General features: G+C 38.1%; 1 protein-coding gene across 13 annotated transcripts in view; it reads right to left on the minus strand.

The window, feature by feature from the left end:
- The window catches only part of PDE1C (phosphodiesterase 1C), a 799,595-nt gene that overhangs the window by 144,627 nt on the left and 630,392 nt on the right, over positions 1-24,576 (minus strand). For 8 of the 13 annotated variants that reach the window (XM_034963890.3, XM_063605671.1, XM_063605673.1 and 5 more), the window contains one exon: positions 1,823-1,891. In XM_034963890.3, the coding sequence (XP_034819781.2) occupies positions 1,823-1,891 (69 nt within the window). Of the gene's footprint in view, positions 1-1,822; positions 1,892-9,649; positions 16,408-24,576 lie in introns of those variants that run through there. The other 5 variants (XM_034963893.4, XM_024929517.4, XM_055115825.2 and 2 more) reach the window with 1 other exon arrangement.

Genomic DNA, 24,576 nt, shown 5'->3' on the forward strand with positions numbered 1-24,576 from the left:
CTATCAATGGACAACGGGACTTAGAAGCAAACCATTGTAGTGCACTGTCAATTCCACCTAGATGATTTTGACAGGACTACAAAGAGAAATTAGCCAAGGGAAGAAGAGAATAAGGAGCATCCTAGGCACTCACAGAGGCAAGAAAAGTTCAAGGGTTATTTGGCGGATGTGGAGTCCACTTGTTTGACTTGGGTGAGGGAGCTACAGAAATTGAAGTTACAAAAGCAGGCAGACATAAGTCATATTTCATCTAAAATGCCACTAATTGTAAAATGAACTATTATTTCATGTACAACCAAGAAAAAAAAATGCTGCTAATTGAATTTTCACACACCATTGACTGCAAAACATCCCAATTTAAAATGGGTTAAAATGCAAGGCAATGTGCCTCTCAGAATGGATGAAATATGGTAATTCCCCACAGAAGAAATGTAAAGGTGAATTAACACTAAAAAAACTGTTTTTTTAATAGAAAGATACATTCAAACCAAATGTAGTTATCATTTTTTTCTTATCAAATCAGTAAAATATTGAAAATAATGTTTAGCATTAGCAAGGGGATCGTGAAATGGACAAACTCACACTAAAACCATACATTAATACCATCTTTCTGAAAATCACTTCGGTAATAATGTGTCAGGAACCTATATATGTCTGCATTCTTTGAGCCAGCAATCTTACCTAGTGGAATCTATGGTAAATCCGTACTTACAGACTCAGAAGACTTATGTACAAGAATGTAAGGTCACTTATAAAAATGCATGTTATATAAATGCTAAATTATCAATAGACATATAAATAAACTGTGGCATAGTCATAGAAATGTTAGTCAATTACTGAAATATTTTGTTGAAGTATTTAATAACATGAAGAAAGTCTCATAATGTAGTGGTAAGTTTTAAAAGGAAGGAAACAAAACTCTACATAAAGTATTAATCTAATTCAAATCTAGAGAAAAAGTATTTAATAAAGACTGGAAGGAGAGGTAATCTTGGTTAACCCTGAGTGGTAGCATTATTGGCAACATTTTTCCTTCTTATGTTTATTATTTTTCAAATTTTCTTCAATGACGGTATTTATCTTTTATAATCTTTCCTTACCCCAAACAGATGTGCTTTTCCAAATTCTGCTTGTTAAAATTAAATAAAAATTAAATTGTATTTGAGAATGTAAGCACATGCATGGAGACAGAATGATCAATAAGTGCCCCTTATATTAAACAATAATTATACTTGATCCTCATGAATACTTATGATTTGCCAGTACATGTGAGATTGGGTCGAACAGAGGTCATACATGCCTTCCATATTTCTCAATAGTAGAGATTATTATGAGCACTATGTCAATACTGGGCTAAATTTACAAGCATTATTTCTAATTCTTATCTTCTCCCAAACAGATGAGAAAACAGACATTCCAAGAAGCTGAAGAAGCACATGTGAGGGCACACAATTTGAACACAGAAAAGCTGGGATTTAAACCTGAGTCTCGATCTCACCACAGACTCACACTACTTACCTTGAACGATCTGCCTCTACAAGGCAGATCCTTCCATAGCATGTCCAGATGAACATCAAAGAGGACCAAAATTCTATTCTTTCCATAGGTGAGGGGGACGATTGTGAACCAATTATAGAAATATTTATGTCCATTCCTAGAGGGGCCTCACAAATGTGGGTGACAGAGACAAAGCTCTCTGATAACGTGAGTAGACTGGATAACTATGGGGTCATGTTCTCAGTTTATCAACCCAATTCCCGAGAAACCAGGCCTTTCCGTTGTCTGTGGTCACTAAGATAATGGTGCAATGCTGTTTACCCACCTGGCAACGTAAGGCGACACGTGGAGCTGGTGCTTGGGGCTGGTGAGCCGTGAGAACGCTGTTTTGTGCCTGTGAAGAGGAAAAAGAGGATAAGGAAAAGTAGGATTGTGGAAAGACCTGTTGGACAAGTAAATGTTCATCTGAAATGTTATCAAGTTGGGGTCTGAAAACAACGTTTAGAAGCAGGTTAGGTGAGGTTGCAGGGTGGTGCATATTCTGTGGTCCAGAAAAGCTGGGAGCATCGCCTTTGCCTTTGTGTGTGTGACAGTACGCAGTTCCTCTGGCTGGAAGGTTGATATGTTGGGACCGATGTGCCACTGAGCAATGCTACATTTTAGGATCACAGGGGAAGTTTTCTAAATAGGAAGTTGCCTGGGCATCACCCCCACAGTACAAGGGTGGAGGCCCAGCACTGATGTTTTTAAAACCCCTCATTCTAATGTGCATCCAGGATGGAACAGGATGGAGGACTATCTGAAGAAGGGGAACTTCTGATTTAGAATGAGGGAATCAGGGGTTTTGTCTCTGCTTTGTCCTTATAGGCTTTACTTGCTATTGGAACTCAAGCAATGAACTGGATCTCTCTGAAGCTCAGGTCTTCATCTGCAAAATGACGAGAATGACAACAATTACGTCGAAGTGTTCCAGTGAGGATTAAACGAAGCAAAGTGTGTCCAGTGCTCAGGAACAATGGGAGACTTCACAAATGCTAGTTTAGTGGGGTTTCTTAGTTTCCCAGCAACTGGCAACAGAATTCCTATGAGGAAGGGGATTATCTTTGTTCTAATAAACCCTTTAATGGGTCATGAGGCAATGAAAAGTCAAACCCCAGGATGGGATCAATAAGGAGAGAGCAGAATAAAGGGACAAAGGGAGAACTGAGAGGTTCTGCCAAAAAATTTTACATTTTTTGTATATATGTATGTGGGTGTGTACGTATATACATACGCATATATTTACGTATAAATATATACACACAGACACATATATGGACACATATCTTATATATAAACATAAATATTTATTTATTCATTCATTCATTTATTTTGTCATCCAGAGTGGGAAGGAAGAGGCCTGGAAGCCAGATTCTAGCAACACGGCAGATGCCTGCAGTCTGAGCTGGCAGAAATGCAGAGAGAATTCCTCAGCAGAGGATATCCATGAGTCAGTGTTAGGTTACTTCTGTTAGGAGTCCCCACAAACTTCCCAAACTTTTAGTTAAGTCCACTTTATATGCAGAGGCCTGGTGTAAGTGGAAGCTGTGCTGATTGAGAAGACCCTATGTGTCAATATAGTCACCGGTAAAGATAACAAAAGAATCAGTTTGTGGGGTGGGGGGAGGGGGGAGGGATAGCATTAGGAGATATACCTAATGTTAAATGATGACTTAATGGGTGTAGCACACCAACATGGCACATGTATACATATGTAACAAACCTGCACATTCTGCACATGTACCCTAAAACTTAAAGTATAACAAAAAAAAAAAAGAAAGAAACAATTAGTATTAAAAAAAAAAAGAATCTGAAGACTGGGCAGTGTCAGAGGAAGCAGAGACTTGGGGTTGGAGGTGAGTGGGAGAGCGGTAAGCTTTCCCTACCCCAGAATCCCTGGGGAAGAGTGGAGACATGCACTTTGGATGACGTTTGAGATCGTTCCATTTTATTTTATTTATTTATTTTTGAGATGGAGTCTCGCTCTGTTGCCCAGGCTGGAGTGCAATGATGCGATCTCGACTCACTGCAAGCTCCGTCTCCCGGGTTCAAGCAATTTCCCTGCCTCAGCCTCCTGAGTAGCTGAGACTACAGGCATCCACCACCATGCCTGGCTAATTTTTGTAATTTTAGTAGAGACGGGGTTTCACCGTGTTGGCCAGGCTGGTCTCAAACTCCTGACCTCGTGATCCACACACTTCGGGCTCTCAAAGTGCTGGGATTACAGACATGAGCCACCGCACCCAGCCCCATTTTCATCTTAAACAACAGGGCACCAATCCTGACATTCTGTGACAAATGCCCTCCAGACAATAAGAAATGTTATTGTTAATCATTATGATTCTTTCCTTCTTTTCTGGCAGCAGTAGTAGTAAAAATAGAAAACGTAAAATTAATCCAAATAGCTCAGACCTACAAAAACTGTTAATTTGTATGAAGTGAAGGGAACTGTATCTGGCGGGACTTTATTTCTCCATTTTCCAGGTCTCACAGATACCCTGAAGGTCAGAGTTGGTGGAGAACATAGAGGGTCCGACCCTGGCTGTAGCTGTGCTTCAGTTCTTGAACCTCAGTTGAGTAACTCAGTTACTCCTGAGGTGATGTTTATAAATATGACTTCCAAGCTCCTTGATTGGACCCTGAAGCAGAATCTCCAGAGAATTGAGCCAGCAATTTGAATTTTAACAATTTCACCAGGTGATTCCAACGATGATCTTGTAATCTGGCACTTCACTGGTCTAATGAAGTGTCTTGGACACTCCGGGGTGAAAGATTTACGCAAAGTGATACTCTGTGTCAAAGCCAGTGCTGCCACAATGCACAACCCCAGTGGATGCCCGTCGCATTGTATCTTACACAAAGAATGGTGGACCCTGGGTGTGCCACAAATAGGCCCCGTTAGGAGGCACTACCAGAGGGCACATCCGTGTCTTATGTTGTGATCCAGAGCCGTTCCTTCTCTGCCCGAAATGCCTCTGTGTCCCACAAGATTTTTTACTTGTCTCATTGGACCTTTGGGATAGGGTTTCTCAGCAGTGACACTGTGACATTTGGGCTGTACAATTCTTTGTGGTGGGGGCTGTCCTGTGCACTGGAGAATGTTTAGCAGTGTCCCTGGCCTCTACCCATGAGATGTCAGTAGCTCCTCCCTAGTCATGACGATTGTCTAGGTGACAAATATCCTCTAGAGGCAAAAGTGCCCTTCATTGAGAATCTCTATTTTAGGTTGGAGACAGGGCTTCAAGTTTTTATTTAGAGATGTGGTTCCCAATTTGGCTGCTTGGTCATTGCTAATAGTCACTCCCACATATTAAGCAGTTACTGTGGCCCTGGTGCCATATTACGTAGGCACCGTGAAATATAGATTTGTTGTTGTTTCTGATTTTAACATTCTGACAACAAAATTATCCCATTTTACAGGATTTGAAGACAATTTTTGTCTCCAAACATTTTGTTTAAGGAACTTGACTAATGTTACTGAGTGTAGGGGAAGGAGGGAAAAACTTAAGATCATTCAAAGTTCAAACTTAAAGAAATTTTTCCCCTGACTCTTGCTGCTTCTTAACCAACCCATTATCTGGGTTTCCTTCAAGCACAGTCTCCCAAAGTTGTCTAAGAGGAAGAAAAACCTGGGACAATTATTTTAACAAAAACAAAAAACAAAGCCAGTTTCCCAGGCCTCACTAAGCTCTCGGAGCCAGCATTTCCAGAGGCGAGGTTTAGGGACCTGGGTATTTCACAAGTGGCCCAGGTGATTCCCATCATCAAACAGGCTTGGAACACCTTGTGTGGTAGAAATTTCCTTTTGTCGAACTAACGAAAAGTGTGGCATTCTGCTTTCTGTGGATACTCTTGTGAAGTTGAGAGAACAAATTTAATGTTGCCTACATGAGTACCTGAAAAACTGCAAAGTGCTCAATGACCACAAACTTCCAATGTTGCTACCTGTAGAAACGCTATTGCCAGGTTATTTCATAGAAATGCTTGGTGGAATTTTTAAAAAAATAACTGACTATAATCTTCCAAAAGCCTGCAGCTTGATAGCTTTTCGTAGAGGTAGCTTTTCATCCCCTTGGTATCTTCTTTGCAAACACTGAGTAAGGGAACTCTGGGAACCTTGAGTCAGTGAAAAAGCAGAACTGTAAGGCCTTCTGGAAATGCTGTTATTTTCTCTGTTAGCTTGGTGAGATGCCCAATATATCAGGACAGGGATGAAGCCATCCCACCTCTCATAACCATGAGCCATATACAGGTAGCAGGCGGGGATGCATAAAATAAAACTGGTTTTGATTTTGCCATGGGCCATTGGCGAGGGGTTAAGTTCTGAGTCAGCCTCCCACTGGCTTCCAGTTCACTGAGGTTGTGTTCTTGAAATCACTTTCCATGAGGAAGCTACCAAATTACCTATCACTTTACTCAAAGTTCCACTCATGGAAGTAATACCCAACACATCTGAGTTTCATTTTCTAAAGCCCTTCGCACTTCACCCTTCCGTTGCTCCCTCTCATGTCCAGGAAGAACATCAGAAACCAGGTGGGAACAGCCAGTCCTGACCCAGCTTCTAAACTGTACTGTACGATGCACACAGAAGGCTTCAGACCACCCATCACATGGAACTGGTTCTTGGATTCATTGTAGAAATCTACTCTGTCAGTGGTTTTCAATCCTGGCTACATATTAGAATCATCTGGGGAGTTCTTAAACAATATGCTGACACCTTACCCTTCACCCCAAGATGCTGTTTAGTTGGTCTGGGTGGGACCTGGGCATGAGGACTTTTTAATGTTCCCAGGTGAGCCTGATCTGCAGCCATGAGAAACACTGCCTTCACTGAATACCCAGAGATGTTTCTTTCAGTTGTCGGGAGGGAAGCCTTCTTTCTTCTGAAACAACTGGTGTGCTCATCCTCATGGATGTGAATCTTGTAAATGGTTTATTTCCATTTAAACTTAAGATTCCAGAAAGCTTAGACCCAGTTTATGACATAATGCTAGGAATCAGGGGAGGCCGATTTAGACTGCACGTCTGCTTATTAACATTTGCCCTGGTTTGTTCCATCTATGCTAGCTCTACTTTGTGACTCTGGTTTTATTCCACTTTCTTAATCATTAAAAAAGCAATGTATTAAATTTGTATGATTTTAGAACTCTCAAATATCTGATAAATGAGGTAAAATAAAAGCAAATGAACAAACAACTATGTCAATGCTGCTATTGCTAAATTTCATTTTCCTCATCTATAAAATTGAGAAAACATCAATGTCAGGACAATAATTGCGAGCATCAAGTAAGAGTACACACATGACAGTGCTTAGCAAACTGTGCCATACAATACAGTGTTTATTATTTGTTTTAGAAAGGTGTGTGTGTATGTGCATGTGCGCATGTGTGTGTGCACATGTGTGCATTTGTGTGTGTGTGTGTGTGTGTCTAAGTAGGTAATCTGTCATCTTTGGGAAATAAACACTTTAAGGTCAGGAATTACATTTCCCTTGACTCACAGCATGTGGCCATTTAAGGAGTAAACAACCCAATCCGTCAGCTAGGGGCAGAGATGTCACCACTGCAGCTTGTGTGACTTGAGGTATCTTTTGACAAATGAATAGCTTTCAGATATTTCAAATTAATGTCCTTGTTTGGTTCAACTAGAGGGCAATGAATCCAATTCATCAAGAGTCTGGAGAAGAGGACAGTGATAGAAGCGACAACTAAGGCTGCCCGCCTCAGGGTGAACGCACACCTAAGACTCGGGACTTCCCAAAGTTAGTGCTAAAGCACAGTGATTTGCAGCTTAACCTCAAACAAATAATTTCCCTTCTGCAAAATGGGGTTAGCCTGGCCAAGCCTATGCCTGCTGGAGAAAGGGTGATTTAAGAGCCCTTGAGACCAAACATCATCATTATTAATGGTCTGGCAATAGCAATGTTATTATAGTACAACCAGATCCCACAGGGCAGAGGAGGATGCTGAAAAGCTGAGGTATGAAAGTTTCTGTCAACTTACTGGCCATTTTCAATCTCTCTGTTTTAGCACATTGTAAATGACTGCCTTTCTGATACCCACAGACCTCTGATCATTATTGCTGAGCATATCTGCCAACATCTTCTTTGTGTTCCATTTGGGCTGGGGCAGAGGGCAACAAGCCATTGCCTGAAGCCTCAGAACAAATCATCGTTTTTGCCCCTTTACAGCTTTGAAGAGAGAGCATCAGTAAAAGTCCAAGTTCTGCTTCAGGCTGTGGGAACACTGAAAGAGTCTGGAGGTCTTCAACGCCCCACCCCCCGACCCCCCACACACCGCCCTAAGAGTTATCAACCAAGAGTATATAAATCAGAGCTGCATATTCAGAGTATTTAATGCTTTCTTCCTGCACAATACAACCACCATCAATACTAGGTTTGGTTTCGTGTGATTTGAATATGTCTGTTCATCACAAAGAAGAATGATTAAAAGCAAGAGCTATTCAGAGATACAACACCACAAGCTATTTAAACGTGGCTTTCAAAATATTTGAATGTGCTTTGAACTTGAATTGGACATATGAATGAGGAGTTAAAAAAAATGTTAACAACCTGTGACCCAGTAATTGTATATCTGGAAATTTGTCCAGTGGAGATATTCAGAAATGTGACAAAGCGTTATGTACAAAGAGCTCCATTGCTGCTATTTACAACTGCAAAAAATAAAATAAAAGCATATAAGTTAATTGCCCAACAGCAGAGAGGTGGTTAAGTAAATTGCGCTAGAGCCACAGAATAAAATATTATGCTGCTATTGAAATTAAATTAATGGAGAAGTTAAAAAAACACTCACAAGAAAATGCTTACAATCCAATGTTGTGTGAACAAACCATAATTCAAAATTAACTATACTATATGGCCTTAACTGTGTAAAAATGCATAGCAAAAGATCATAAGAAAAGAAAGTATCTACAATGATTAATTGTTGGATGGGGTATTACAAGTGATTTTAAGTTTCCTATTATACTGTCTATACTTTCCAAATTGAGTAAATTCTATTTTTACTTTAAGAAAAAAAATTAAAAATATGTTTCAGTGAATGGCAAGCATGGCTGCTTTGGAGAAACATCACAGTCGCCTTCATCAGAGCAATAATACCATGCAGAAACGATACACCAGGAGGCCCTGATGAAGGGGTGGTATTTGTGTAATATGCAGTATCACCACTAGAGAGTTCTCTCTCTGAGGCCGGTTTGAAGGCATCAGGCTGGAGGCCATAAAGGATGTAAACCACTTTTATCCCCACAAACGGGAGTAATGAATGACTACACTATTTTATAAATAGAGTCTCTGACTCATGACGGCCCAACTTAAATTTTTGGACTTCATGATGATGCAAAAGCAATACACACTCTGAAGAAACTGTATATAACCATTCTGTTTTTCACTTTCAGAACAGTATTCAATAAATTACATGAGCTATTCAACACTTTATTATAAAATAGGCTTTGTGTTAGGCGATTTTGCCCAACTCTGGGATAATGTAAGTGTTCTGAGCATGCTTAAGGCAGGATAGCCTAAGCTATGATTCAAACACAGCTGGTAGGTTAGGCATATTAAATGCATTTTCGACTTACGGTTTTTTCAACCTACAATGAGTTTATTGGGACGTGACCTCATGGTAAGTCAAGGAACATCTGCATTCCCTAGTCAGACTCCTTATGTTCATGGCTTGAGCAGGAAAATATTGCCAAATATACCCCTTTCAAAAGTAGGAGAAAGAAAAAGTTTGCAATTCAGAAAGCTAGCATCACAGGGCTGTAAAACCATATCATTGTACCCTGAAGAAAATTAAACATATGGAATCCAGCTTAATTCCACGAATGCTGAGATTTCTTATGCCTCTGATGAGCTTCTGATAACCCATTTACTTCATCCCTCACAGTCAAAAAAGGTGAAATGAAACGTGATATAGTCATACTCTGTGTATGTCTTTCAGCATGCAGGCAAAGGCACTTGGTGCCTGGGTATTATGAGACGTTTAAGGGAATACAAAAGAGACAGATGGTTGACTGAGTTTGGACAGCTCTATATCTGAGACGGAACATGGACAACAATGGGAAACATTCAAAGAAAGAAAAAAAAGTCTTTTCATTTTTCCAATTCCAATTAAGAGGTTAACTCTTTGTTTTTATTTGGTAATCAGAAGAACATACAAGTACTTATGCATTACTAGATGCTGGGGGAAAATTATACATTGAATGACTGTCAGGCTCATCTGTGCAATAAAGATTTACAATAAACACATCATTAATTTTTCTGAGAACAGCTCAGTATACTCTGTTTTACATGAATCCTTATGATTTAATCTTGTATTTGGAGATATGATGCTATGGCATTTGGATAACATTGGTTAAGCAGCATCTTAGAGAACAGAACACTCTTCCTCAGAATGGATGGCCATTCTTTTACCCTGTGATGTACAAATGCAAATTACAACTTGCATTTTATCTGCCAGAAGTGTATTTCACATCTTGGAAGTACATTCTATCACAACCATGAAATCAAAACAAGTCCATTATTACCATCTTCCCTTTTGGAAGAGCATTCTCAGAACATATCCAGAAATACCTTCCTTATTCCTCCAAAGAATTGTTTATTCAGCTAGACATTGGTTGAGGTTTGGGTTTTGGTTCTGCTTGCCTCTCTCTTTTGAGTCTTGCTAAATGTTCTTGATAGTAATCCAGATATTTCTCACAAATCCAGCTGAACAGCAGCAACATCTAAGGCTGAGGAGATGAGTTGAGTTTTCCATTCACATATGGCCAGTGCCCTCATCAGGAAAGAGCCTACAGACTCATGGTGAGTAGGGTGTCTTTAGGATGCTATGCATTTAATGCATAGGGTGCTACGCATCCTAAAGAGAAAAACCCTGTGAGAGCAAAAATTGTGCTGTACACTAAGCGAGGACAATAACAACATCATATTCACCTCTAGGTGACTCACCTTGCTTTGGGTAATTGATTTCCCATAAAGATTTCCTTTTTTCCTGCTTCATTTTCCCAAGCTATTTCTGCCTCCCCATCTATCCCCAGCAACCTTTGACACCCAAAACTTTCCCATACGAATTGCATGGAACAAGGTGCTTTTATTTTTCCCATTATTTTGTGTTTGTACGTGCTAAAATGATACTGCAAGCAGAATGGGTTACCTGGACAGAAGCAAAAGAAGGAATTTGTGAAGGGTAGAAAAATGGGAGGAAAAAAAAGGAAAACATAAAGGAGAGTTTGAAAAAGGGAAGACATTTAAATTAGATGGGGGGAATCTGGTTGTACAGTGGGCACAAGAGCTGATAAAAACCTAACCAAGCTCTACAAATGAAAATAGCAAATATATTTTTGAAAATTTTATAGCATATAAAATTGTATAAAAATATCATCAAAGCAAGAAAAAAGGAAATGTATACTCTATAGTTCTACCTCTAGAATCAGTTATTGGACAATACCTATGGCTGTAGGTTTTTCCTATCCATCTATATATATTAATATAATATGTGACTGTATTTCTGTACCATCACACATATACCCACTCAAAGACAAGGACAGTAGTACACAAATTCTACTCCAAGATAGGTCATGAGAGGGAAGCAAAGACTATACAATGATGTGTCTCCAGGACAATCTATTTAAAACCCATTCTATAGCCATTGGGTTTTAATGGGCTTTATTTTAAATGAATTACCCTGCACCATAAACTGACTGAGAAATGATCCTGCAGGTTCAGAAGCCAGCACTCATGAAGAATACATGGGTGAGGTTCAGGAATCATGGCTGAAGCTGACCAAAGCTGAGAGGATGCGTCTCCAGTTGGCACTGCCTCTGGCCTGCAACAGCCAGCATTCACCCCACAAAGGGGGACAAGGTCTCCTCAGGGGAGACTGAATGAGTGTGCCCTGAGTGAACTTAAAGGGCCCACACCCTACTCCCTGCTTCTCCTGGCTGAGCAGATGGCAGCCCAGGCTGGGTGCAAGTACGGTTAGTGAAGCCAGCCATTGCCAGGGTTAATCCACTTCTGCTTGGGAACAGAAGCCAGAATAAACATGAATTCATGTCAAATATGTCTGGCAATATTTTCCAAAAAATGACTAGGGTGGGTATTTAAGAAAACAATCAGGAATTAATATGTTTAAACTTGACCATCATACATCTTTCAGTCCAGGTCATCCACCGCACAATCGTTCCTTGTTTAATATAAAAACAAGAAGCTATTTCAGTGGCACAATTCTTGCTTAATTCAGACATTCCTGGAGAAGCAGCCAGCCTTCTTACAAATGTCCAAGGAGGATCTTTAGAGGCCTGCTTCCCATTTTTCTAATCTCCCTGGGAACATGTTCATGATCAGATAAACTGTCTAATGTAAATGACTCTGGTAACATTCTAATTCTAGTGTCACCTCTGTGCCCACTAGTGTCTCTGGTGAGAGAGAGGAAACCTTAAAAAGTAAAATCTGGCCTTGGCAGGTAATATGTCTCTTGATACCCAGAGGGAGGTTTTATAGGAATATTGTCATTGCTCATTATAATTTTTTTCATTAAGTTCATTTTCTTAGTGATAATGAGGCCTTTAATCATGGATCACTGTTGATAAATTATTACTTTCCATTTGTTCATGCATAAGATCCAATATAACATCATTACTGCAACATTATGTTCTTTAACATCTAACTTTGCCACGGTTTGGTGCTGTACCAATCATATTATTGGTGGAGCAGAACTATGCAGTGATTCCTCATGCTGCACATAGAGAATCTATTTGCTGTAGGAGAGTCTGTTTAAGGTTTTAAAAGTTTCCACTTGGATTCTCAGTAAATCCACTGACGTTTTATATAGATTGGTGTCATCTTCCCTTTTGGAAAGACATTCTCAGATAAATCCTGTTTTAGTGCTTGTTTTTTTGTATTGTTCTGTTTTTTTCTTAAATCAAGAGGCCATAGAGAAGTTTTTATTTTATTTTTTCCATAAATTTGGCTATGACAATTTCTCCCAAATTACCTGCAATTTCCTATCTCTGGTAATAAGCTATTTGTGTGAGTAGGGTATGCCTGCATATACTTAGAAGATAAGCCTTTAGCAGTGTGCTTGGCATATAGGAGAAGTTGAATAAATTTTCAGGGAAATTTGAATTTTGTTTGCATTCACAAGTGGATAGTGGAATTCAGTTAGACGATTTTGAATGTGTTTCCTGAATGCTGACCGTGTTCCAAACACTGTGGTGGGCCAGCACTGCGTCTCCTGTGGGGTGTGTGGGCATCTCAGGATCAGAACAAAGTTTCCAATTAGGAAAAAAATTGTTGCCTGAATTCCCTAAATTCTCTTTATTTGGGATAGAACACCACATACACAGACTTCCAATCTTAGAATCTTCTCTATTTCACTATGAGAAAAAGATTTCATGCTTTTTTTCTATTGTTTTTCCTAGGCTCCATGGGGAATGTTACAAAGTAATTTCCATCATCAAAGTCTCTGCTCATAGGTTAAGAAAGAAGAAAATATATTATATTATATTATCTATCTATCTATCTATCTATCTATCATCTAACTATCTATCTATCTATCTATCTATCTATCTATCTATCTACCTACCTATCTAAGGAAAAGTGACCCATGAGAGAAGTGATATTAAAATAAACAGTATCCATACTTCCAAAATATGGATAACAAAAATTGGTCTTCAACTTTTGGATTACCATCTCACATCCCATGATAATGTTGCTTTTTACTTTACGCTTTTGTATCTAAAGGCATGGTTCCAAGTGGAAAATATAATACAATGGCTTAAATTCTACAAATGAATGAACACGTGCACTAGGTTATTCTTTGGCTTTCAGATGTTTAGATATCATTTTACTGTTTAAGTGTATCAGATCCACAATGGGATCCTGTCAAATGTTTTCGGTAGTTTATAACAGCTCCAAAAATGAAATGGACAGTGGAAGAAAGTCCATTTGAATTTAATGGGTTAGAAATGAGTCTCTTGCCTGCTGCCATAAACTATTAGGGCTCATAACCTAAGAAAGATTGGCAAAAATAAAATATGGAACAAAGGCCTCGATAAGAATGGGTCATTATGCCACTGAAACGTACCACATTAACACAACTTAAATATAGAGCTATTTGGTGACACGGGGACACAAATTCAAGGGCTAACTTGTCACATTTTACCCAGGGACGTGTAGAGCGCATGGTTTCGTCTGTGGTAGGACTGTCCCTATTGCTGTCCCCACATGCTAGTTAATTCTTAATTCAGGTGTGTAAGCCCTTGCTCTGTGTGTGTAAACCAGAGTAAGATGCCATAATCTGTGCAATAGAATAATGTTTGTCCCAAATTGCTGCTCAACTTGAAGAAAGCTGTTTCAAGGGAATTAAAAGACTGCAGAAAATAAGCTAGAGCTTTGGAAATATTGCTTTTGCAGTCAGCACTGATTTGGAATAATTACTTTAATGTTTTATCAGCTCCAGTATCAATTCATAGCATCATATAATATAGCATTTTGTATTTTTAATAGATAACTGCATTTTTACTCAATATCCCTTCGAAACACTTTTTAAAGATTTAAAGCTAAGAGTGAGTTACATGGAGTTTTGTTTTGCTTCACTGAGAGTTTTAGGTGAAGTTCTTTATGGAATGAAATTCTCTTTCTATTCTTTTTCAGCTGATTAATGACTTAAAGCAAATGAAAAACATTTCCATTTTTATTGGTGCTAGAAAAAATGGCTATATTCCTGTTTCTTTTTCAAATGTTGTTTCTTGTTGCTTGTTAGATTATAAAATGGAAGCTGTAGACTTTCTATTTTGACTGGCCAAAAAGCCCCACATACAAAAATACAGAATATAAATGAGGTGAAAGGTCCAGGTTCCAAGGTCAAATATTGACATACTCTTGGTTATATTTAATTTCAATACAAAATCATACCACCTCTAAGAACATAGTTTGCAAACCAATGCCCCATGGATTGAATGCAGCTCACAGGCATGTTTCATTTGATTAGCACAGTGTTTGTAAGTTTTTGAGTTAGTTGTCAATATGTAAAAATTTGGAGAGAGCTTATATCAAATCCTAGGTATCTAGGACCCCCATCCCCACACAGCTCAAATTCAGTTGCTGCCTACCGACTACCCTGTTTTGACAGCACCCACCCTCTCCAATTTCTCACAGTCCCCATTGCTCCTTCCTGTCTTGCTGATACAAAGGCCCACTATGAATTGCCATTTACCACAATGACTGTGATATTACATGGCTTGCTTTATTCATTTACTTGACCTGCTAGGCCCCTGAAGTCATTTGAATTTCTGGCCACATTATGTGGTGAGGTCATTGTTATGAACACAGGGAGCACAACAGAAAAATCTAAGTGTTTCTCCAAGGCAAAACGTAAAGCTGACAGAAGAAATCTGTTCAAATATCAGCATGCTGTTGTGCATTCGATACTACAAAGTTCTTCAGATCTTTCTGTTGGGGAACATTTTGGCAAGGCAAAGGTCCAGGAAGACCACATACAGTCTCTTTTTTTCTGCCTGAAAAAATGCCAATATTTCACCTTAGTAATAAAAGGACGTTTAAGTATCTGTTCTCGTGCTTTTTCATGTAGAAATTAAATATGTAGTGGGGAATACACTTAAACCTATTGCCTAGCTCTCTTTCTATTACTAATCCCCACTTCATCATCAGCATATTCATGTGCTTTACTCTTGGGAAGGACTCAGAGATTCCTGTGTGACCAATAACCACATTTTAAGAATCACTTTTATCTAAATCGCATCATTTAGACTCATAAAATCCCACTTTACTTGCACTCCCTTAGATCCCACCTGTAATTTGGTCTCAAGGGGGCTGCAATGTTATTCTCTTTCCATGCTACATCTATTATTCTTATTTTTGATTCATGCTATTAATCCACTTCTATCTTGTATTTTTAAAAACTCACTAAAATGCAAAGAATTATCTGCCATATCTCCCTGATACTAATTCCCTTAGCACTTTACTGAATAAAAAGAAGAGTGATGAAATCAAACCACAGATATCCAAAAGAAGATGTCCAGCCAGTGGTAAAAATTTCAGTAACCACTTAGTTATCGATGCTACCAGTGGAAACAATGGGTTCCCACTCAACAGTACAGTCGTCAGCTGAACATTCAGGTTTATACTAATGAATGCACAGAGAAAATAAATTAGCCATCAATAAAGATTCCTATAGAATAATCTTTTTTAGAAAACAAACAGAATTCTGTATTATAGAAGTGGGAAAAAAAGCATAAGAACAATTTTAAGTCTGAAAGGAAATTGGAGAAAACAAATGTTCCTGACTCAGGAAAGGAACCAGAGACTGGAATCATCATCTTTGCTGTGATGAATGTCAGCATGGCTGTATCGTCAGTAGCCAGTGCAAAAATGACAACATTTAAAGTAACGGCATTGACAGTCATAAAATGGCAATTACTGTGTGTATGGCTTTTTTCAGGCCTCTCCCAGCATATCCAGGATGTCCATTCTCATCAGGCCAGACAGGTGCCTTGAAAGACAGGTCATTAGCAAAGGATTTTGAGGATGTCCCTTCAAGTTTTGTTTCTGTTTGAGTAAAAATCTCACGTTGTTTGGTTTGCCCAGGGGAATATCCCCCAGAGTTCTAAGACCTCAAACCAACCCCCAAAGATTCATCCCCTGGAAGGAGATGGTGTGAGGGAAGGCCAAGGGTCAGGGGGTGGGGGGCTTGTGTTTGAAAGTTGTACACCTTCTCCAGATATGGGTCTTTGTGGAAGAAGGAGAAGAAGGAGAATGAAGAAGCTCAGCTAGAATGATGCAAGACATTGGCAGCCTCTTTTATTGTCTATGAGGTCTTTTTTACTCTTGTGAATCTGAAAAAAAGAAAAAGAAAAAGAAAAGTGTCAATGCTGCCTTTCCCCCCGCCCACCTCCACCCTCCAAGTCTGAGGAGAAGGAAATCTAGGGGACAAAAAAAAAAAATGGGATAACCAATTAAACATTTCCATACTGGTCATTGCTGTCTCCCTTGTAACAAGATTTGTTCTATTCATAAGGGGAAAATGTCAGTGCAAAACTGTAATATCAGTACATTTGAAATCTTAATAGTTGCTGTAAACTAGATTAGCAAACATTTGGTCATGCAGTAGGGATATTAAGCCACCTTCTTTTGCAATGGAGATGACGGTTTTGTTGCCAGATCTGGTCAATCTGTCTCAAGGGTCCGTGGGATTGGAAGAAATCAGATTCATCTAATCCCAACTGTTTTCATATCAAAAGCAATACTCCTCCCTCTCAGAATTCTTGCCCCACCCTCAGAAGTTTCCCAGAGACATTTAAAGCAAGATGTATCCTAGCCCAAATCATTTTGCAGATGGGTGAATCACCTGAGTTCTCCACTGGACCCAGAGCAAGGGGGTGGAGGAAGACGACAAAGATGGAAAAAGGACTAGGTTAATGAAAATAGACAATATTGTATTTCTTTTCAACTGGCATGCTCTATCCCATGTAACCTCAAAGGTCTTAGGCAGAATTTAAAACAACAACCACAACAAACCCACCATATTATTTCTTCCAATTGGTGTTGCATGCTCTGCAAGTCATCATGCCTTATAGTTAGAAAGTGTTCCCTTCTATGCAGGGCTCCAGTTGGCTTGGACTTTAAGAAGGGTAACACTATTATCTACAGAGATGTTAGAAGCCTTTACAGGACAAGGAAAGTTTCCCATTCAACTTTAAAGACTAAGATACTCTCTTAAGATTTAGGTGAATTTAGCAGAAAACTCATTGGGAGACAGGAGAACTCCTTCTGATCTATTGTAATTACAGTCAATTCTCAATTTTCCAGGGGCCATTGATCCAAGCTTCCTGCTGTTCCTCTAACTTTATTATGTTCTTGATTGTTCATTATGTTTACCCTCCATTAACACCTTCACCCATTTGAGAGAAATAACAGACAAAAGTGAGGCTTCATACCAATCACTTTACTCCAATACTAGCACTAATAAACTTGCCAGTGAGAGAAGGAGGTGAAACAAAAGCTGAAATCAAGGATGAGAAATTTTCCATTGATGTTGATAGTCTATGCACAGTTTGGTCCACATGGAATTGCAATACATGACTTTGTTCTTAGTACTCTGACACTGCCATTATCAACTTGGGATCATATGTCATGAGGCTTCTTTTACAGAGTCATCATAATACTAACCACCTTCAGAGATGTCCCCAGACCCTCAAATGTAAAGCCCAATTTTGTTAGGATGACAGAAGGTTGGGTTCAATTTTTTAATAACAGACCCATTGGTTGGAAGGAAGCTAGAGACAGATAGCTGGGGACAGCTGATAAAGACCACTATTTAACTCAGTGAGCCTCACCTGGCCAACAAGGAGAATGATGCACCTCCTGCAGACTGGGTTAGCAGAGACCCACGGTCCAGACTGCTGGGTCCCAGAGATGGAAAGGGGCCTATCTAGGGTCTTAATGAAATCCCAAGGCTGCTAAAAGGAGATATTCCTCCATTTCTAATCACTGCTTATGGGTGAGATGGTGGAGTGTTCCCTCTGGCTGTGGATCTCCATCCTCCCCTCCAGCTTTGGGTCAAAGGGTGAAGGGAAAGGGTGAATAAAAGAAGTTTGTGTGTTTAAGCTGTGCCTGCGTTCATTGTCATTAAATACTACCAGCAGTAAAAGAACAAGAAGCATATGTTCTATAGCTGGGTCTGTGACGTGATGACCTGAGTCATCATCCCTGGCCTTCCCAAACACATGCCCTCTAAAAGTAACTTCTGTTTGTGAATTTCTTAAGGCACTTAAGAAATACCCTAAGGTCCCTATATCATAGCTACCTGCAAAATAATGTTCCAACACAGACTGCTGACTCTTTGAGAACAGGGAAAACACCTCATTTATCGTTTATAACACTTCTTGCATGTAGTGCAATGTCTGACACATAGCATATGCTCAACAATATTTTTAATGAAAAAGAAGAGAATTGAATAAGCATGAGGAGGACGGGACTGATAAGGTGTGGTGATGAATAGGAGGTTTCCCTCCACCCTTTTTCTAATTTTGACTTTCACAGCATGAAACAAAAATTTAAAAGAAAATAATAAACACACCAATTATATATTTTATTCAATAGTAAGGTATGATATGTCAAAATATTTACATTCCCTATGAAGAAGCCCAATTATGGATGGCTTTCTATGGAGCTAATCTCACAGAGAAGGAGCACCTGCTATCCAGGCAGTTTTGGCATGGTTTGTAAATCAGGCCTGGTCCTCTTTTCACTCCACATCCTATCTTTCATTGTGTTTTGGTTTTATGTATTTGTTTTCAATATAAACTGAAATTCAGTAAGCATCAGCAAGACTACAAAGTATATGAAAATGAGGACCCTGAAGACAAAGTGTTAATAGGCCACTCTGTGTGTAACTGAGACGCATGACTTTTTGAAGAGCACAAAAAGTAGTTAAATCCTTGCACTTTTTAAAGAGTGACTGATGAATTGAAATGGAAACTTTCTTGCCACATCTTGGAATAATTCAGGAAACTATTTAAGTGCCTGCCCCTTGACCCAAGACTTTTTATACCTCACAAGGTAAAGCTGTGAGAACTTTAAATCCTGAAGTGCAAATACATGGTATATGAATTCACAGAAATGTATTTACTCTATAGGAGCATACAATCATGTTTCAGCAACTTCATTTAGAAAAATGGGAGATGGACTTAAAACAATGTGGCCTTATTTATGGTACCATGCTACTCCCACAGGTAAGTGCAGATGCTGTATATAGGTCTTAAAACCGTGTGATTTAAAGATAATTGGTTTTAGAAGAAGATTGAAGTTCAATTTAACATGACTTGATTCTAAAGATGTGTTTATCCATTATAATGTTTATTCCTGGATCACAAATGGAGTGTCAATGGGGCAGCCCTCATAAGAATTTGCCACTGGGCTTAAAAAATATTTTAAATGCATTTCTCTTCCATTTTTCTTGGATTTGATGTTTTTACAGCCTGATTCAACTATCACCTAAACTCAAAGAAGTAAATTGACTTGGCTGAAGAGAGAGCTGGGGTTCAAAACCAGATTTTTAGGTCCTAGGAACTCTGTACCATAGCTGCCTCCCTATGGAGTCAACTTTCTGCAAAAACAGCAAAGTGATACAGCACACACCTGACAAGTTATAAAACTCTAAATAGAAAAAAAACGAATGAAGAATAAGTGTAGAGAAACCAAAACCAATTTGAAATGTCATGTAAGACTTCTATTGGGCATATGAATGGGTCCTCGTTTTTTTTTTTTTTTAAATAAGAAGAAAACATTAAGAAAAAACAATTTTAAAGTATCTGTTAGGCTTTATCCAGTTATGGACTTAATTGTCCTAGGTCACAAGTACATGACAGCTATTTTAAAGGGTTATTTTCAACATGTGCATGCTTTCTCCTTGCCCTAAATAATAGAGCATATGATTATAATATGATTATTCTAAATGAATTTTCACTACAAATAATATCCATGCTACAGCACTGCTAAGACAAAATCCTCTCATCATGTATTATTCCAGCACAGAAAAATAAAACAGAAGGACAGATAGACAGACACATAGATAGATAAACCAGATAGATAGATAGATAGATAGATAGATAGATAGATAGATAGATAGATAGATAGATAGGCAGGCAGGCAGACAGACAGAAGACATTTGTGGGAATGTAACTTCTTAAAACCTTGCCTATGCCATTAACTCCTAAAATTTACCCATTTGATCCAAACACACAGAATAAGAACAGCACAAAGAACGGTTAGTTTACTGCAAAAGTAATTGTGGTCTTTACCATTACTTTTGATGGCAAAAACCCCATTTACTTTTGCAGCAATCTAATAGTTCTTAGGTCCAACCCTTTCCCTCTTTGTCTTTCCTTTTGCTCCACTGCATCTGTGCTACCACTGAAAATAACAATGATGTTAAACTCTTCCTCTCTACCCTTGTTGCTTTCTCTCTTTCATTTAGCATGTTCTTTCTTTCCAAACATAAAATATGTGAACAACTGTCTCTGTTCTTCTGTCTCACACTGCCCAAAGTGTCTTACTGCTATCATGCTCTGTTTTAAGAATGTAGCACATTAACACAAAGACAATGATTAAAACACTGAACTCTCTAAATGCCCCCACTGCCTGGCCCACTTTCAGCAGACAAGTAAAAGTCAGGCATCAGTAACTCCTACAACTCCTCTGATGATAAGTCAACATCCCTGATTCACAGAGGTGCAGGTGAGGGTAGAGTTAAGCACCCTTGTCTGCACAAAAGAGTTTTGTTTCTGATCAGTCTTTGTATCTGTGAAGTCAGGAAGAAGCCAAGGACCGTAAAGAAAGTCCTTCAGATCAGTAAGTGAGGCTTGGATTTTAGACCTGAAACATTCTGACTACTCTTCATGTTTTTCTAAATTTTATTATTTCAGGAAAAGCAGAAAAGATTCTAAATGATGAGAAAACCAAACAAACAATCATTTTCTCATGTTTTCACTATGGCTCCAGGGCATAGAATAAAAATAGCATATATTGCAGCGGACTAATACTTAAGAAATGTAGACATGGTCACTTGGAGAGCAGGATGCCCATCAGTGGAGAATGCTAAGAAAAAATGCAAAGAGGGGAAGCTTGAATACTTGCTGAATATTGCATTTAATAGCTTTTTTAGCATGTGAGTGTCTAGAAAAGAAATGGCATTACCAATGTAGATAGTGTTAAGTTCTGCCTTTGGCACATATTTACTTCAAAGGTTCCCGTTATTTTAAATATTTAAATATAATGTTAATAGAGTTTCTTTTGGCAAATGTATTGTTACTTGTGTTTCTCCAATCCCTTGCATAGAATCTGACAAAATATCATTTTTTTCTAGGAGAAAATATTTATTTCATGATTACTAAGAAGCTTTATTTTAAACATCTTGAACATCAGTATTAAGGAAAAAAGAAAAATCACACCTTGCCCCATAGTTACAAAATTTTAATTCCCTCTGTCAAACCAGATTCCTTTAAAAATACAGTGGTACATTAGTAGTTCCACAAAGTATCTAGAAGACAGAGTGAAACAATGAAAGCTTATGTAGCAATAATTGCAAAAGAAAAGTTGTTCAGAAAGTCTAATTTTATCATTAACAAAGAGTTCATAATATACTTTTATTTGACATTTCTACTATGTAGTTACTTGGTAAGAGACTGGGATCTAAACACCTATATAAAAAACATGAATTGATATTAGAAGTTTCCCTTAGTATAACACAATTTATTTAAACCCATCAATCTCATATAATATATAATATAATCCACATATTATGGATTGGTTAATAGATATTCCCCAAATTCATAAAATAAAACCAATTATGTTGGGTTAAAGCATCACTGAATTAATAATAACTCTCATTGTTGGGTCAACCTACAGCACAGCTTCCAAAATTAAGTACAAAATGACAATGAAGTATCTAAATCAAAATGTTTAATCGAAAAAACCTTTTAGAGTTTAATTAGTGAAGTTTTAACCAGATGCATGAGAATAACAGACACCTAAAAATAATATTACAATTCTCTCCTCCACTTATTGACTTTTTGTTTTCCTTGGACAGGGACATATATATATCTATATACACACACACATATATATATGTATATGTATATATGATTTAAGATGTATGTAATATAGTTTATCATAGAGGGTATATATTATGTATATATGATATATATTAATATATCTTACATGTTATATGTCATATATGCATCATATATCAGATATATCATATTGTATGTATCATATATCATATGTATGATTTATGTATGTGTGTACATATATATGTGTGTGTGTACATAAGTGTGTGTGTAATTTCAGTTGCTATTTTCATACTACAAACATGAATTTCAAGACACAAAAATCTGCAAGAAGACAATGGTAGTCACCTGCCATCTTGTTCCTTTATAATTCCTTTATATTCATTATATACCATCCTTGAAAAGCACAAGAACATTCACTGAACCTAAAAGTATATTAAAAATGCATTGATTTGAAATGGATGTTTATTACCAAAAGCGCTAACTGTTCTGATTCACTATGACTCAGATGAAATGCTAGAACCATGAATAAGTAATAGGCTTTGTACGTCCATGCTCCCAAGAGTAGAAGTCCATAGCAACAAAGGAACAAGGTGCTTTTTCAGGTTAACACTATTTGGCCACTTCCCACTCACATATTATGGATTGGTTAATAGATTTTCCCCAAATCTATTTAAAAAACCCAATTACGTTGGGTTTAAGCATCACTGAATTCACAGTAGCTCTTATTGTTGGGTCACCCTACAGCACAGCTTCCAAATTTAATTACAAAATGACAGTGAAGTATCTAAATCAAAATGTTTAATCAAAAAAACCTTTTAGGGTTTAATTAGTGAAGTTTTACCCAGATTCATGAGAAAAACAGACACCCAAAAATAATATTACAACTCTCTCCTCCATTTATTGACTTTTTGTTGTTTTCCTTGGGCAGGGACATTGGAGTGGAGAGTTTAGATACTTGTCAAACTACTTGAGAAAATAAGGTTGTAACTGTTTTAGAAAACACCTGCTAAACCATGGCATTTCCTTACTATTAACGTTCCACATGACATAAATATGTTAAGGAAATGGGTCACAGGAGTTTTCATGGACAAATGGCTAAGGGAAATGGGATATTAGTCAGAATTTGTGTTCTTATGATGACTTAATTGGAACCCAAAGCACTCCAGATATTTGGTCCCTCTTTGCTCATGAAAAATAACCTACGCAGATGCTGGATTCTCATGCTGAAAGCAATTCCTTCATTAAAGAAATGTCTACTTTTTGTCAATACATAGAAGGCTGCAGTGGGATACCTTCCTAGACCTAAGAAATATTATCCTTTGAGACAGAAACAAGTTTAAAACCTAAAGGATGGGATTAACTATATGTATAAACTGCCTCAAAATAGCAGATTTTGACTTCAGTGGCATGACCACTAGTGAAGTATATTACAAATGATTCATTACTAAAAACAGTTAAGCACTGCAGTTATAAAGGGTTAATTTTTAAGGTAAGTAGAAGAGATTCAAAGTTATTGCTATGGCAACACTATCTTGGGTGTGAGAGAAAAGGATGGGGTAACAGCTTGTCTTCCCAGTTCACATTCCTTGGCCTATTTTACACATCACATGATCTGGGCACACCTTCAGAGGGGTGTAGAGCTAGTGAAAATCTGGTAGCCTAAAGTGGACAAAAAATAATGAGGAAAAAAAATCGAGAACATCTACCTTAAAAACAATGCAGTATCGTCAAGATTAAGGCCCAGAAAAGCAATCAAAGATGACTGAAAGTGAACAAGAATAATAATCTACTCCAAGATATTAACACATCTCATGGCTGAATTAATGTGTGGCTAAAAAACAGGCAAGAAAAGGGGTGCCATAGAGGGGTGCCTCTTGCACTGTCAGGATATAGGACATGCAAGATGACCCATATCCACTCTTCTTGGCAGGTCCGTCCCAATGATAGAAACAGATTTCAAGATATTCTACCTTAAGATCACAATTCATCAACTAAGTCCCCTTACATGTTCAGTTCACCAAGCAACCTTCTGATACAATTTGACTTTCCAAGTAAGTTTTCCTTCAAGAAGAAACCACCAACTGGCCAGTTGACATGAGGATCCCAGCATATGTGGAGTATATATTTCACATTGTACATCAGTAAACTGTCAGTCAAAACTATGCACTGGTCACAAGTATTCATTTCAGTGTCAACAAATCCTCTCCAGCATAATCAACTCTTCCTTTACTGTCAATATGGAATTCCTTGTTCTGCCATTGTGTAGAGCTCTTCTAGCTAATCAGCAGCCTCTCTTTCTAATCATCACATATCCCCTAAGCTCCCAGATGAAGGAATTTTGTGTTTCCCAAATGAGATCATTCTTATACAAAGAACAAAATGATGAATGGTAAAGTAAATTTCACTAAAAAGTCCTATGTCAAGAATTCTCAG

Source organism: Pan paniscus, chromosome 6 (assembly GCF_029289425.2).
Source record: "Pan paniscus chromosome 6, NHGRI_mPanPan1-v2.0_pri, whole genome shotgun sequence".
Taxonomy (NCBI): Eukaryota; Metazoa; Chordata; class Mammalia; order Primates; family Hominidae; genus Pan; species Pan paniscus.